At 31.6% G+C, this 17696-nt stretch overlaps 1 protein-coding gene across 1 annotated transcript in view; it reads left to right on the top strand.

Moving 5' to 3' along the window:
• LOC140452295 (uncharacterized) overlaps positions 1-17696 on the top strand; it is an 82827-nt gene that overhangs the window by 18034 nt on the left and 47097 nt on the right. The window contains exon 2 of the mRNA XM_072546463.1: positions 16644-16935. Coding sequence (XP_072402564.1) covers positions 16644-16935 — 292 coding nt within the window. The remainder of the gene's footprint in view (positions 1-16643; positions 16936-17696) is intronic.

Here is a 17696-nt window from a genome sequence, read left to right as displayed (position 1 = left end):
TTACCATGTTTTTATAAAAAATATTTATCAGTAATAAAATTTTTTAATATTGTAACATTGGTTACCACGTTTTTTTCTACCAAGTGATTCAAAATTTACACTTACAATGAGGTTATTTTGTTAAATAACTTTATATTTACATAAGATAGGATGTAACGATAATATTTTGCCTACCTCAGGGTACGAACATAGGGGTAGAAATAGGGGACAAAAACTATGGGGCGAAGATAGGGCAAGCAAAATAAACGCTACTAGTGCGTACGACACTCAGTTGGTTGTTGGAGAGCTGGGGTCGTGGATAAGTGAAATAAATGGGTCGGATTGGGGCAGCTACAAAAAAAATGAAAGGGTACTTACATAAATCTCCTGGACAAAATGAAATAAGATATGGCAGACAAGGTTACCTCTAGCTATTTAAATTTGGACGCCGCTTCGAAGAAAACTTCCTGCTGGAAAAAGAAAGAAAATTTCTTCTTCCCTAAAATCAAAAATACATACAAGGGTTAGGAGATTTTCTAAACTAAAATAAACAAAGGATCAGAGAAACAAATCAAACGTTTATTTTTGTCTTAAGCAAACAGTTATCAAAAATACAGATTTTATAAATAAATAAAAACTTACATGTTCTTCGTTTACATAAGAGATTGCTACAAAAATTTTTGCTACAAAAAATGGTTTCTAGGTTATAATATGGCCCATTTAGATTATCAAAATTTTATGGATATCCTTTTTTTGAAAAATATTATTGAATTTAATCTTACATATGGAATATCTTTTATATAAAATACTCAAATTAAAATTGTCTTATAACAACAATGGATTAAAGCGAAATGTCATATGTCAACATAACAACTCAAGACAGAATAAAATATGACATTTTTTTTAGCTACGACAAAAATAATATAAAACTTTAATTATTACAAATTCATTTATTTTAATGAAAGCAAATTATTAAAAATGCCTTTATAACTTGAGAGAATTAATATATTAAATTGTTACCCTAATTCACATAATCACTTAACTTTGTAAAGGAAAAACTTGCTACATCTCTGGGAAGCTACTTGGACAGATTTTTAAAATGGAAAACAGGAAACCATTTCCATATTCAGGCAGGAATGATTAAAACAGGAACTTGGTGGAGGAATCAAGCTGTCGACGGGGACATTCTATACAATACTTTTCAAAAATTTCCAGTATCTGTTCAAATCTTCCAGTGACCACTCTGACAGAACTGCCTATGCAAAGAGTATCATCACGTCCACTGGTATGAGAACATTACAAAAAGTTGAATCGCTTGTTCGATTCAAAAATTGCCCCAGATTTTACATTTCAGATCTTTTGTTAGACTTCCTTAGCTCGACTCACATTGTCGCACGTCTGCTCTGCTTGGGACTTAAATGTCGACTCCCCCATGCCTTACATTTTACAAATTTCAACGCAAAATAAATTTCCCTTTACGTCTCACAGCTAGTTTTTGCCTACAAACTTAAAACAAACAATCTACCCTTTTTTGACCTCGTTCTTAACAACGAACCGACAAAAAACTTCTTGAGTATATACTTTTAAATTGGTTAAACTGGAAATTTTTTACCTCACAATACATACAGAGAATAGGGGAATATTAATGTAAACAAAGACAAAAAAAATATTCTGTTAATACGTCTTAGAAAAACCGTATACCTGACTTACAATATTATATTAGGGGACTCAAAACAACTTTTAAATATTCCAGTTTATTGCGTTTTAAAATTCATTTGCAAACAGAAAAACGAAAATATTCCACCAAATATGAAACGCTACAAGGATAAAAGTAATTAGACCAAAAAAAAATATCATTTATAAATGTAGACCATAGTTGAAAAACATTGTAAGTAGAGTTACAATGTTATTCATAGGAAACGGCTACAGCAAGCAGGAATTCGGTCTTATAAAATGGATATGCTAATTTTACCGACATAGGTTTTAGGGTATAGGAGTGATGTGCTAAAATGTTTATCTAAATAGACAACAAAATAGGATGACAAAAATAGGAGCTAAAGCTGAAATATTGCCATTGTAGGGCAAGCACAGGTACTAAAATATGGAACCAAATTAGTTTTTTTCTGAGAAATTACTCTATCTTACTCTCGAAATATAGTATAGTTCGTTTGAATGTTTATTTGGGTGATTGTGATGTTTTCCATGAGCATCGTTGTCTAGAATATGACCTGCATCTTGGACCATGTGATATCCTTAATATGGATGACTTATAAAAGTAGCGTGTAAGCTACAAAATGCAGAGCGACAAACTTTACTAGTCTTTACTCTTTTAATATCTTTATTAAGAACACTTTTTGGTTTCTGAAAACAATAGATTTCCTTCTCTTTTTTACATTTTTAAGTCTATAGCTGCACCTAAATAACTGTCTTGCTCATTTTTATCTCCCATTGCATAAAAGCGCAGAGATATTTCATCTCTGTCCATTTATTATGGCAGTAAATGTCCATTTTGGAGTGTAATTATCCTCGTCACGACGGATTTGCTTGAAAATTTGGATTTAGGTTCCTCTTACCCTCTACTTCACTTTTGGACTAGAGCCCAGGGTTGCTCTAACTTGGTGGGTGAAAAAACATGCATTCAAAATAAGTCCGGAAATGGATAAATTGACTAATTGTAACCAACTTTTGTCCTATAGAGTTTTTTCACTAAGCCAATACTTTATTTGCGAGTGAAAATAGTCATTTTTCAAAAAAAAACACGTTTTCAGGCGGTTTTTAACAAATAACTCAAAAAGTAAGTACTTATTTTATCGAAACAAATATATATAAAAAAAAACAAAAGAAATGGTGAAATGTTTAAAAAAGCTTATTTTTTGTTTTTTAACTTTTAAAAAAATTTCTATCATCAAACCTAAGCAAGTTAGGCTCAAAACAAAGCTGGTCACTTTTATTTGGTAAAAAAATTGTGAAAATTGCCACCTCATTAGCGCCCCAAATGAAATTAATCATTACCGCTTTACAATTTACTTTATTTATGTATTCTTAATATGATCTGTAAGCTTGACTGGCTCAAAGTGCTTATTATTGAAAAAATTTGGTTTTAAAGTAAAAGAAAATTTTTTGAAATTTTGAAACAAGCGCTTTTTTTTTTAAATAACTTAAAAAGTATTACTTAGTGATACGAAAAATCTCGACTAGTAAAAAATTTTGGTTTTTCTTGTTTTTCTGTAAAATAAATATTAGTTAAGGTATGGCTGTTCAAAGTTTGCATACACTCGTGATTAGCGACTCGTTCAAGTCCTTTCATTTTACAATCCTTTCAAAGATAAAAGTTAAAAAAAAAATAATTTAAATGATCTTATTGCCCTTAGAAAAACCTACAAAATTGTTTTTTAAGCACTTCATAGCTTAAAAGCTAAACTTAGCTAAGCTATCAGTAAAAAACAAATCACATATTAGGACAATTTGACCATGTATACTGGAGCATTGTAAGCTAAACACAATGTGCTATTAAGGCCCAATCACCCATCCTTACAAACTAATAAGGGTTGTTTTTTAAGTTGAAATCAAATAAATTCATAACATTTTAATTAAAAAATTATTGTATTTATAGTTTAAATGAAAAAAATTTTTTCCTCATTCTTTGCAAGGGTAGTTTTTATAAGAGTAGAAATTATGTGGTAAAAAATCAAAACAGTAAATAAATCTAAATTTAATATCACTGTAAAATTAAATATGTAATTTCAAATTGCTTGAATTTACAATTATACGTTTTTTTTAATAGGGGTCGTTTTCACCCCTAAAAACTAAAAGCAACCAACGGCTTGGGTCCACAAGTGAAGTGGAGGGTAAGTAGAACCTAAATACAAATGTTCATGCAATTCGGCGGTGAAACGGAAAATTACACGGTATCGCCGTATTACACATTCATTTACTGGCCTAATTTAATTTAGTTTATTATAGCACTCATTGAGGCACTGGCATCCTGGACCCTGTTGTTTTCTGTCGATGGTTTTGCCTTTACTATTAACATACTGTTTACTGGAATTTCTTTCTAACTTTGCAGGTGTTCGCTTTCGTTTTTTTCCTAGAATTCGTTCTATATTGTCTTCTGTCAACACAAATAAATATATTAAAAAAGTAAAAATACTGAAAAATATTTAAAAAATAATAAATACCTTGCATATTTTCCATACTTGAAAAGTCACCGCCGCTTCTGTCGGTACTGTTCTTTAATTTTGTAGATTCCAGAAAAATTCCTATTTTGTCTGCGAAATATAACTAATCAACTCATAAACAATCAAAACAAAACACAATTTTACCTTTTTTATTTATACTGCGCCCACTTTTCATTGTGTAATCAGTATCAATATCACTATTGTCAACATATGAACCACTCTCACTATTTGAAACCAATTTAAAACCAACGCCTGTAAAGTTAGCATATCCATTTTATAAGGCCGAATTCAGACCAACACTATAATTTATTACGGAACGAAAAAAATTATTGCTGTTGCCGTTTCCGAGAAAAGGTGATTATGTTAACTTTGCAGTAAAGCTAGCATAGCCATAGCTGTATCTCAGCAAGCAAAAGGGATACAGGACCAAGGATCTTGGCGGCATATTTTATTGCTAATTAATTGCTGTTGATTGGTATATTAACCAATAAAATCTGCCCCATCATCCCCGCTATGAAACAGAAACAGAAGCTCCGCCAATCCCTGCCATGTCAAACAGCTGAATTTTTCTGATATGTTGGATCTTAAAGACCTCTGAAAACTCACAATTAAAATCGCCTAAAAGATGAGAATGATAACACACTCAGATGGCTTGAAATCAAGTCTTTGCGATATGAAAAAGCCAATCCAGACATAATAAAGTTTTATCATACATAACCCTACATTGTACCGAATGTACGCGGAAGAGGTCAGAAAAATTGTGTGAATGAAATTAAAAGAGTTTTAACTGCTGCCTATTAGTAACCAGAAAAAGGAGGACTTAATGAAGTTATATAAAAAGAAATTATACCAGAGGAACTACGTGGATGGTATGCATCTCTACCAACAGGCAATAATATACCAGACACAATAAACGAGCCAGTTGTTGGGGATGACGAAGAAGAGGAACTGTTTTAATATTCTTTTTTAATGTAACTTATTACGATGCATTATGTAATAAACAATTATTACCAAAACTCAGTATTGTTGTTTATGCAAAAAATCACTAACTGATACTATTGCACAAAATATTCACAGTAATTGCACAGTAATCCTTAAAACCTGAACACAGTTTGTGACAGAAAATATTAAACACCTGATTTATAGTAAAGATTTTATCATCATCATCTTGGCTGACAATCCTCTGTGGATCTTGGCCTGCTCTAAGATTCGTCGCCATTCTGTTCGGTTTCTGGCAACATGTTGCCATCTTCTGATTTTTAATATCCGTAAGTCGGTTTCAACTCCATCTAACCATCTAATTCGCGGTCGGCCTTTGCTTCTTCTTCCTACAGGTGTTCCTGTGGTTAACTTTTTAGCAATCGTATTTTCTGGCATTCGTATTATGTGTCCAGCCCATCTAAGTCGCTGTGTTTTAATGAACGTTATGACATCTGGCTCATCAAAGAGCTGATACAATTCAAAATTATATCTTCTGCGCCACTGCCCTTGGTCGTTTATAGCTCCAAATATTTTGCGAAGTATTTTACGCTCAAATATTCCCAAAAGTCTTTCATCTTTCTGCGTTAGAGTCCATGTTTGTGCTCCATATGTGAGGACCGGCCTCAGCAATGTTTTGTATATAATAATTTTAGTTCTTCTTTGAATGTTTCTTGAGTGGAAATGCTTTTGAAGTCCATAGTATGCCCTATTAGTAAAGATTTTATATTAAGTTTAAATATCTCGATAACAATAAAATGTTAGTGACTTCTCGCTGGGGTATGACAATAATGCAGTTTCTCTTTTGTTATAATATCATATAAATATATACATGTTAAACTATTTTTTTTTTTGAGAAAATATAAGTAAAAATGGTATTGAATACAGCAAAAAGCAAAAATTATCAAATAATACTTCCGTGTAGATAAAAAAGTAGAAATCACATCTAAAATGCATATTTTTTCAGACATTCAGTGATACTAGAAAATAGACTTTTTCAGAGATCCAATAGTACTGGTTTATAAATTTTCAAGTGGCCAGTACTTGAAGTGTACTGCTGACAATAGTCAATATCATAGAAATTGGCAAGTACCCTTATTTTGAAGGCACACTTACTGCGGCACAATATCACAGTGAGATATATAAATGATTGTGGTAGTGAATAATTCCAAATGAAAATTACTAACACTAGGCAGAAGCACACAACCAGATAAATGATTCAATATTTTGAATGACTGAAACACTGAAATACCATCTCCAACTAAATTTAAACATATGCAATATTTTTGTGTGAACCTTTATAAAAAGAGTCATTTATTCAACACCAATTCACATTGGAAAAACTCAAATTACATGTTTTTTACAGTCTCTTAATCTCTATCCTAAGAATTTTGAATCCACGTTGGTCCTGTATATTACTTAAAGTAATCTAAATACTTTGTTTTACTTCTTTCTTGTGTTAAAATTTCATGGTTTCTAATTCATAATTGCATTTATATAGACCAGGGCGAATCTGTGAAAAAATTTTGGATGTGAGAGGTGGCATTCTGATTTTTGCAGAAAAAGTTGTTTGATTACTTTAATAATGATAATTGACTTTACCCCTTCTCAAATAGGTCGGGAATATGAATAGAAAAAATTAAAATGTTTAAAATAATTGTTTTTTTTTTTATTTTTCTTGCTAATAACTATTCATTTTCGAAGTCGTAATGAAATAAAATAGCGATAATTGAATTTTCTGACACTGAAGATACGACTGACCCAATATGAATCAAATTACCCTTCATGCTAAATAGCAATAAATAAAAAAAGTGGGCAAAATAAGCCTTTTCTTATTCAATGTTTTTCAACAACTTACAGTTAGGACCTTCATATTTTGCCTAGAAATTTTTTATAATATACTTAATAAAACAGTTAACCAAATCTCATTAAAATCAATTTTATAAATTTCGAATAATAATTTTGCGATTTCAATTTTAATTGCTTGTCCAATAAAAACTAAACCATATAAAAGTTTGTAAATTTGTTTTTAAATGTAAAAGAGCACTCCACCTATCCAACGCACTTAATAGAAATGAAATCGGATTATTTGGGCGGCCTAGGAATTTTTTAAAATTCTAAACAATTTTTTTGCTTATAAACAAATAGAATATCTCGGCAACTATTAGTTTAAATTAAATTCTGGAAGCGGCGTTAGAAAAGACTCGGCAAGACGTTTGTTATAAAAGAAAAAAAATTGAATTACGAGCAGTGGTTCCTGAGATACAACCGGTTAAAGTTGACCTGCATTTGTGCCGAAGTTGTAAACAATAGGATGCTACTACGTCTTTGAACCCATTACCTTTCTCTTTCGGAGCTCTTTCTCGATAAATATTTTCATATCTTCAAGATATTCATAACATAATATTGTAATAATAAAAACGATCGGTATTGCGCGTGAAAAATACTAGGTTAAATAAAATTTAATTTCAAAATTCAAATCGGTATACGTTTTACAATCTAGCAATGTTCTTTTTTTTAATGCGATTTAACTTTAATACAGAAACCTAAATAACGCATGTTGTATACTTTTTTTTTAAACACTTACCAAACGTGTATCTTTTATTGCTCTAAATATAAATATTCTCATTTCAAAGCTCAAGCATTTCAAACAATCTTTGTTTAAACAAATTAATTTTTGTAATATTTTTTATGATATATTAATAAAAATGAACTTCACGACAATATAATTTTAAATTATTAAATTTAAGTTATAGAATTGAATTAAAAATTATTATTTATATTTATTTCATATAGAAAGTATCTTTTTTTTTCAATTTTCAGATAATTATTCGCATAAGCGTGCTTTCTTGTGTTGTTGGCTGGACGGATCTTCTATTACTTCATCAAAATCTTCATCATAAAAGTAAAAATTACTCCCAAAGTTTTCATCGTATGATTCTAAATCAATTTCATCAAAGTTAGTAGCAGTATCAGTATTTTCTTCTTCGAGGTTAATAATAATGCTTTCTAAGTTTTTTTAAGTTTGCCTGGAACAGCTAGAACAGTAATCAGTACAGTTCAAACCATGTGTAATTCGACCACAGACTTGGAACATTCTTTCAAACACATACAACTAATTTTTTTTTTCAATAGACCATCAGGCAAGAGCATATCAGTAGTTTTGATTGGCTCTATACTCGTTTTTTTCCATTTTCCGGTCCCACTCTTTTAGATCTAAAAAAAAAAAATAAAATTTCATTTAAAAAACAATATCCTCTTTTCTCTCAAATTTTTTACCCAGCCATCCTTTATTTTAAAAAGACAACAAACTGTATACCTCTAATAGAAAGAATAAGTCACAAATTTTAACATGGATCAACTTAGTCTATTGCTATATACAAATGCAATCTCTCCTCCATGGGCAACCTGCCTACTGATCATTGACCTGACACTAAGAAAGTACCCCAAATCAAATACAAACTTCGCGATAATTAAAAATCTTTTTGCAGAAATCATATCCCATTACCCCAACTACTTACAAATCTTTACCGACCTCCTAAAACCCCAGATGGACATGCTGCTGCTTACTATTCTGATGAAAACTCCTACAGCATACACTTAACTACAAATTGTAGTGTACTCACAGGCCAGACCAAAGCTATATTAAAAGTTTTTTTCAAAACGAGTAATACAATGAAGTGCGTCATCATTAGAGATTCACTTAATGAATAATTAAAATTAAAGCAAATTTATACAACAAATCCCATTATACAAGCAATAAAACATGAATTAGAAATACTTCATTCCATGGAAAAGGACACAGCTTTCATTTGGGTACCATCCCCACACTGGAATCTGGGGAAATGAAAAAGCAGATCAACTAGCAACTACAAGCCATATCAACTTAGAAGATACTACAAAAAATATCCTTATAGTTACATGAAACATCTGATTAAAGTTCATTGCAATAACATTTGGCAAAATTACTGGGAAAATTCAGCAACCAAATTAAACCCAATATGCCCAAAGGTGAACAGCTCTTTGGATAACCCCACAAATAGACGAGATCAAGTAATTATAAACCGTTTAAGAATTGGTCATACTGCTGTCACACATAAATTTTTAACCAGTAAAGATCCACCACCAATTTGCAACAACTACTCCACTTAATTGACAGTAAAACACTTCCTGCTTGACTGCCCATGTTTCCAAAATCAAAGAAGAATCCATGGAAGTTCAGATGACCTCAAATCCATCCTGACATAAAAATTTAAATGTATTCAATTATTTAAGATATAAAATTGTATTATACTATTTATTGTACATAATCATATTAAAACTATTGTGTTTGTCATCCCACTAATGGCCCTTCTTGGTTGATGTGAAATAAGTGTTTTAAATAAAAAAAAATATTTTGGCATAGCTATAGATCTGCAGTATTTGCATACATAATGACATGTTACACTTAGTTCATTACATCTCTAAAGTTTAAATAGATAACACTTAGGTAACATAACATTAGGCGTTTGGAATACTTACTTATAGGTAGGTTCTGATCCGGCCGGTATTCCGGGGTCCGGTCCGGTTAGCGGTAGGAATTTCGGTTCCGGTCGGATTGGCCAGGTACCCGATCCGGTACATCCCTAAATCCTATTGTTTAACCCAAAAAGTTTTTTACAATTTTAAAAAATCCCCGAGACCGCCCAAATAATCCGATTTCATTTCTATAAAGTGCGTTAGATGAGCGGAATGCTCTTTTATAAATATAAAACAATTTACAAACTTCTAGGTACGTATATGGTTTATTTTTTGTTCTGCAAAATGTAAAGAATTTAAATTTTTTTAAGTTTAGATTGTAAAATTATTATGCGAAAACAGATCCGCACTGGTCTAATAGTTAGTATCATTATTTTGATTCAGCTGATGACCAGTAATTTCCATTATAGACTGGAAAAGTTTATATGCCTGAAACTAATTTGCTACTACATACTTAATTAGAGAATGTTGTCTTACTCATAGGTATTTGTATTGTATTTCGTACATATTTACATACCTATGACTAAGGTACTTTGTTATCAAATATATTAAAATGCTTGTACATGCAACATTTTATTTATTATCGATAAATAATTAGTCTACAAGTATTCTGATGTGTTTGTATAAATTTAATTCCTTATTTACTATTGCGTGTATAGGTGCAAATCAAATACATCTTTTACTAATAAGAAAATCAAAATAATATGAGTTCATAAAATTTTAAGGGCTCTACTTACCTTTAAAAGTAATATGCTGTTCTTTACAGTGGGCCAGCTGTAAGAACAGACCTATTCACAATGCGTTTTAGCTAGTTTAAAATTGGTTCAGCACAAATTATTCGAATCTTTATTTACTCTCTATCAGTGGCGTTCCATGAAGGCATCTTTTTTTTTTATTTAAATTGACGTGCATGTGACATCTATGGTCATTAACAAGAGTTACAGTTTACATGGTATACTTATAATATAAATTACAAATAATGTAGTTAACATCTAACATAAAAAAAACATGTAATATTTATATTTTGTTTAATAGTTGATTTTTCTCTAGGAATTAGATCGCCTTGTTGATTTGGGCTCTACTTACATTTTAATAAGTAATATGCGGTCCTTTACAGTGGACTAGCTATAACATACCTATTCACGATGCGTTTTAGCAGATTAAAATTTGGTCAGCACAAATTATTCTGATAACGAGCTGCTGGCGTATTGTGACATAACAATGACAGAGTTATAGTTGATTAATATATGTATTATTGTTGAGCATATTTGAAAGCTCTTGAGATAGCTAATAATTCACAAGTGTGGATACTATTTTGATGAGTTTGATGTTGTACAGTGGTTACAGAATATTTAACTCCACTTTCAGTCTTTCACTCGTCAATGCAAAGAACCAAGTTATATGTATTTTGTTTATTAGTTCTCGAAAGAGAATTCTTAATGTATTAACGCTGGTATCTTTATTGTTAAATTTGTTGAGGTAAACATCTTGATGTGGGATTATGTTAATCCAATAGGGATTATTGGCGAATGGTATAATTCTGGTTCTAGACAAATTCATATCTTTAAATAACGACTGTAGAAGATTAGGAATAGAATGTATAATTAAGTTAGATGGAGGGTTGTTATTGAGTTGGTGTGACAATATAATTACAGGATATAGTGGATTGGAGGGGTTGTAAGAAATTGCAGCAGCATAGGAGAGGAGTAGATATTCTCACCTAAGCCATAGAGGAAGTTCATTAGCTTTACAGTAAAGACTTTCTGCTGGACTAGAGCGGAATGCTCCAAGACATAGACAGATAACTGTATTGTGAACTGTATTTAGTGAATTTAGGATTGATTTAGTTGCATACATGTAGATGAAACATTCATAAACGAACTTGGAATGGATTAATGATCTGTAAACTTTCACATTATCACGCCCCAATGATAATATGAGAGTGTTTTAGTTATATTTAATGGGAGATGATAAGTCCTAGAGAAGCAACTTTGTTTTGTAATCATTGCAGATTTTTACTAGTAGTTGTGTGGGATTTACCATGACAGTACATTATTAGGTCATCGGCATATAATATGCATTTGATTGGTGGGCCAATAGTGTGACTTAACTTGATAATCGCCAGAATGAATAAGTATGTGCTTAAAACTGAACCTTGAACACCATCATGTTGGATGTGTGGAGAAGAAAGGTAGTTATTCAAAAGAAACCCTGAATGTTATAGATGTTAGGAAGTTTTTTAAAAATACGTATGTTGCCAGTGAGGTCACATTGAGAAAGTTTGGTCAAGAATTGTGTCTCTAGAGATGGTATAAAATACACCTTCTTTATCGAAGATGGCTGCTATCAGATCTTGTTTTTGCCATTAATTGCGTTAGAGATATGGGTTTGGAGTAGTACAAGAGTATCTCTGGTCCCTGGTAACCAGATTGTTCCTTTGGAATAATCTTGTATTTTTCAAAATACCATAAAAGGAATTTTTGTTGATCATTTTTTCTATTAGCTTACACATAGTGCATATGAGGGAGATTGGTCTGTAAGGTCTGATTGGAAAAATAGTTGTCTGATTTGGTTTGAATATTAGTATAAATAACAATAGACTTGCTCCATTGAGAAAAAAATTTATGTGAACTACAGATTAGATCATATAAAATTAGGAATTTATTGAGACCATAGTTAGACAAATGCTTTAGGAATGCATGAAAAATATCAGGCTCAGCTGCGGTGTTTCTGCTATTAGCTAAGGCAGATATTAGCTCGTGGATCGTGAAAGGTACAGGGATATGAAGATGGTATTAGAGTACTTCTGTGTGGATATATTTCATGATAAGACAAAATAATATGATTAGTTTTATTTCTAAACTTCTCTTCAAATTGTTTCGCAAGGGTGTGGAATAAAGGAGTAATTTTATTATTAGTTTTGTGACCTTGAATTTGTTGTATTTTTTCCAAAGTTGGCTAGGATTGGAATTTTCGTTAATGGATGATATGTATATATATCCTACCAGGATAATTTTTTGCTTTTTGTTACTACATTTACTACATGTTACTACAAAATTGTGGCAGTTAGTGAGTTATTAAAGTGTGCTAAATTTGCAATATGCAACCAAATAGTTTATAAGTTATTCAATTTGTTTATCCCGGAGAGCAATTATTTAAACAACTGTACTTGCCCAAACCTTGACTCTACAGGTATTTTGTAAATTGCAATCGATTCTTTGAAGCTTCAGTTTTAGGGTATATTAAAAAAACTTACAAGTTTTTATTAAATTTTTTAATAAAAAACCAGTTTGAAAAAGGGCTGACTTTTTAGCTTATAAATATTTATAATAACTTTGATATTGTTTATGCCATACGCTTTTATGTAGGCTTCATCAAAAGCTGGTGAAAAACACACTTTCCAAAAAAAAACAGAACCTTATATGACCAGTAGAAACCAAGATAGCATTTTATTCTTAAAATCATAGCGTTTTGTACTTAAAATCATACTTCCATTGTGTATTAACATTAATAGCTGGAAATTGAAGGGATTCTAAACCAAGATCTACATTTTGTGATTCAATTTATAGATTACTTATAGATCAGTGAAAAAGTAAAAAGTTATAGCCCGTTAAAATGGTGGTACTTGTAAAATACCACCAGGAAAAGTGGAGGGGAGTACTGTCGAGCTCCGTTTTTTTTTAGATTGGAACTTCAAATTGTATAATATGTAGTAAAATTCAAAGTTATTGAATTTTACTATTTCGTAAGAAGTATTTAAATTTTATTAATAAGTGTATATTATTTATATAAATATATAATTATTATATATTATTAACCCTGGAACTGCACTGTTGGGTCTCAGAAACCCAGAGAGTCATTCATTGCAATGTGACATGCGCATGAGTGGTTTATGTGTGTCGTCACTTTATGTAAATTCAGTCTGTCGTAAGCCGAGTTAGAATACGGGTCATCCGCTGCATTTTAGTGAAACAACGAGGTAAGATATTTCCAGAAGTACAAGCATGGGTACCCCGGACCCAAGGGTGATGTTTACGGTAATAATTTTGTTTTAACTTATTTTTATTTATTTTAGTATAATGGCGTCAACTAGTAGAGAAAATAGTCGAGTAAAGGCATCAACTAGCAGAGAAAATCGTCGTCCTTTAACTGAGGTAGAATTACAGAGAGAGGCAGACAATTTATGGGAGAATGAGAGTGAAAACGACATTGTAGACGATATGTTTGGAGGGGACGAGTCTGATGAAGATTACGTTGAAGAGCAACTGTCAGACAGCAACAGTGAACAAAGCGACAATGAAGACGAAATAGTGGATGCACCAGTTAGAAATATTCCTAGTTTACTGGGGAAAAATGGTCATCGGTGGAGCACACAACCACCAGCAAGACAGGGTCGTACAAGACGAGAAAACATTGTAATACATTTACCTGGCCCCAAAGGAGAAGCGAGCACAGTTCAATCTCCTGAACAATCTTGGAATTTGTTGTTCGACGAACAAATGATAGATGTTATTGTTTTGCACTCAAATGAAGAAGTCATTCGTAAATGCAATGATATTAGACAGCAGAGTTACACAAGACCAGTAACTAGAACAGAAGTGAAGGCTTTCATTGGGCTGTTATTTTTAGCAGGTGCATTACGAGTATCTAACTGTAACTTAGATGAACTTTGCTCAGTAAAATTTGGAAATGGAATATTTCGAGCGACGATGTCACAGCAGTGATTCCAATTTATAGCCTTATGTCTGAGGTTTGATAGTAAGGACAGTAGAGCAGAAAGAAAATTAGTGGATAAATTTGCACCTATACGAGAATTATTCGACATTTTTGTGAATAACTGTAAATCATACTACACACCATACGAATACTGTACTGTAGATGAACAGCTTGTAGGATATAGAGGAAAACGTCCATTTCGAAAACAAAATTGTTCTTTTGCTGTCAACATTGCATTCTGATGACTCTCTTAATGCCATTACGGGTAAGCCCAATATTATACATTCGTATAATGAAACGAAGAGAGGAACAGATACATTTGATCAGCTTTGCCATTCTTACACTACCTCACGGAAGACCAGACGTTGGCCGCTACGAGTTTTTTTTCAATATACTTGATGCTAGTGGAATAAATGCAATGGTTTTGTTTTCTCTCAAATCCCCACTGGAAGGAAAGTAGAAACAATAATCGAAAATCTTTTCTAAAGCAGTTAGGAATGAGTCTAATTGAACCATGGTTACAAGAACGATTGACCGTGGCTACTTTACAAAAAACACTGCGGCAAAGAATTTCTGAAATTCTGGGAATTGAAGTCCCCCCACCACAACATGATGTTCATTTAACAAAAAAAGTTAGATGCTGCTTTTGTGCAAAAGGAAAAGATAGAAAAACCAGTTTTGCGTGTTCTGAGTGTCGCAGACCATATTGCATGGAACGTAGAGCCCAGCTATGCTGTGAATGCGAACATCAGGATCCAAGAAACTGAAGACCTGGCTAAGAATAACTAAGACTTATATTACCAAAAGAGTTTATTTTTTTGTTACAAGGATAGTTATACAGGTGTATTTTGTAGATGATAATTTCAATTTAATGTTTATTTGTTTTAATAACAATGTTTTATGTTTAAATATTATTTTATATTATTTTTGAATTTCAACAAATATATCTCTTTGTGAAATACCACACCATGGTTAAATTTTTTTCTACACATTCTACTAAGATTAGATATTCTCCCAAATCCATCAAATATTCACATTTTCTGTTTTTTTGCTAAAAAACAGCTTTGGGTGTTTGGGTGGGAGTGTGAAGTTCATGCCTTAAAAAATAAGTGTGATGTACAAGGTTAATATACATTTATTTCTTTTATTTTTTTTTGTTTTTCAACAAAATAATTCATTTTATTATAATTGCATTTAATGAAGATAAGTAGCTAATAAGTATAAATAATATTTTTGTAGTTCACCTTTCCACGTTTCCGTTTAATTGTTTATAAGCTAAAAAGTCACTCTTTTTTCAAACTGTTTTGTAATAACAAATTTGATAAAATGTTTGTTTTTTTATATACCTTAAAAATGTACCCTTATTGAATCGATTTCGATTTACAGAATTCCTCTAGTCTAGAGTGAGTGTCTGGGCAAGAGCAGTTGTTTAAATTATTGCTCTCCGGGATAAACAAATTGAATAACTTATAAACTATTCGATCAATCTATTTGAAATTTAGCACACCTTAATAACTTATTAATTGCCACAATTTGAAAGGTTTTACTGCAAAATTAAGGGTTTGTAGCTTCTGTCTTGGTGAATTCTTTGTGTATTTTAATTTAGAAACTCGCAAATTGAAGAACATTTTAAGATCTACAATTTTTATTTTAACCATTTTTCTCTAAATTGCATAAGAAACGTTTTCTAGCCAAAAAAATGACTTTTTCACTTTTTAAGATTGTTTAAAACAAAAACAAAGCAAAAGCAGCTGTACATCTTTACAGATTTTTCATCAGCTACCCTTATGTACTTTTTAGAACCTTCAAATATCTGTATAAGATTTTTAATTGAAATAAATGATTTTTCCCAGATAGACTGGTTTAAAATATAGAGACAGGAATAAAGGTAGAGTACATACCTAATGTGTTTCAATGTGTTATATTAATACAGTGTATTCAGGTGTTGAAATGTGTCATAAGTATCACTGTGTCAGTTCCACTGTACCTATCAATACAATTGACACACTGTATCAATACAAGTGCCAACATGAAAGTGCCATTCAACAGTTTTACACATCTCTAGTTGTGATACCTTCGTGATTGTCCTGTTTATCTACATCTGTATATAATTCCTTCATATAAAAGTAATGCACACATATAGTATGCTACAAGATCAAAATTATTGATAGATATAACAAAAACTTCCATCATTACATGCTTTTTACTCTAGCTCATAATCATTCAAAAGCATTATTCTATTAGTGTATAAAAATTAAAACAACTTTTTTTTAGCTGTGGATAATGTGCAACTAACCAACAGTCTTACAACTAACTCATGTGATAATATCAGTGCAGATAAAGAAACTATTAAGGAATTTGTTCCAAAGAATTTTGTAAGCAGTACAGTTGCTGATCCTGAAAACAATGTTAGTGATAATCAGGAGGTTGTGTTAACAGATGATGTTAAGTTAAAGTCACAAGATGATAGATTATTTGATACTAGTGAGATAAAGCAAGAAGATGAGCAGCCTAAAGCTGAACCAGAACCTCCTGAGCCTAGTGATACAGACAACAATAAAAACAGGTCAGTATTCAGTATTATCGTAAAGTTACATGTTTTAGTATTTGTTCTGAATTTTTTCATAATTATAATTTAGTATGTTATATTTTGTATTTTATCTGAACTTCCAATTGTGCTGTTCTTCTAATTTTTCGTATTCTTTGCTTATTTTTCAATTTCAATTTAATGCTATCCTAAGGCTCAACTACTGGTCTAAAGTTCTGAAACTGACAGAAATAATAATCATTCTGAAACCTGGCAAATCCAAATAATGTCACATCATATCAATCAATAAGATTACCACCTGTTATCTCCAAAATATTTGAAAAACTGCTGCTACAAAGAATAAATTTTTATCCTGATACTGAAGAATTTCCACAGTTATATTTCCAATGGATGAGTGGAAATATAACTATCGACAATAATACCATACAACAAACAGACACTTACAAATATCTGGGACACGAGATCAAAATAAACGGAGACAATCAAACAAATGAAATACAGAGACGAATAGGCCTGACATGGGCAGCATTTGGCAAACTAAGCCATATTCTAAAAAGTTCAATTCCCATGTGTCTCAAGCGAAAAGTTTATAACCAATGTGTTTTGCCTGTACAAACTTATGGAGCAGAGACTTTAACACTCACGCAGAAATCTGCGAATAAACTAAGAGTTACACAACGAGCCATGGAACGTGCAATGCTGAATGTGAGCCTCCGAGACCACATAACAAACCGACAAATCAGGCAAAGATCAGGAGTTCAAGACGTCATCGAAAGAAC

The sequence above is a fragment of the Diabrotica undecimpunctata genome, chromosome 10 (genome assembly GCF_040954645.1).
Source record: "Diabrotica undecimpunctata isolate CICGRU chromosome 10, icDiaUnde3, whole genome shotgun sequence".
NCBI lineage: Eukaryota > Metazoa > Arthropoda > Insecta > Coleoptera > Chrysomelidae > Diabrotica > Diabrotica undecimpunctata.
Note: the sequence above shows the minus strand (reverse complement) of the source record. Positions and strands in the feature narration are given on the sequence as shown.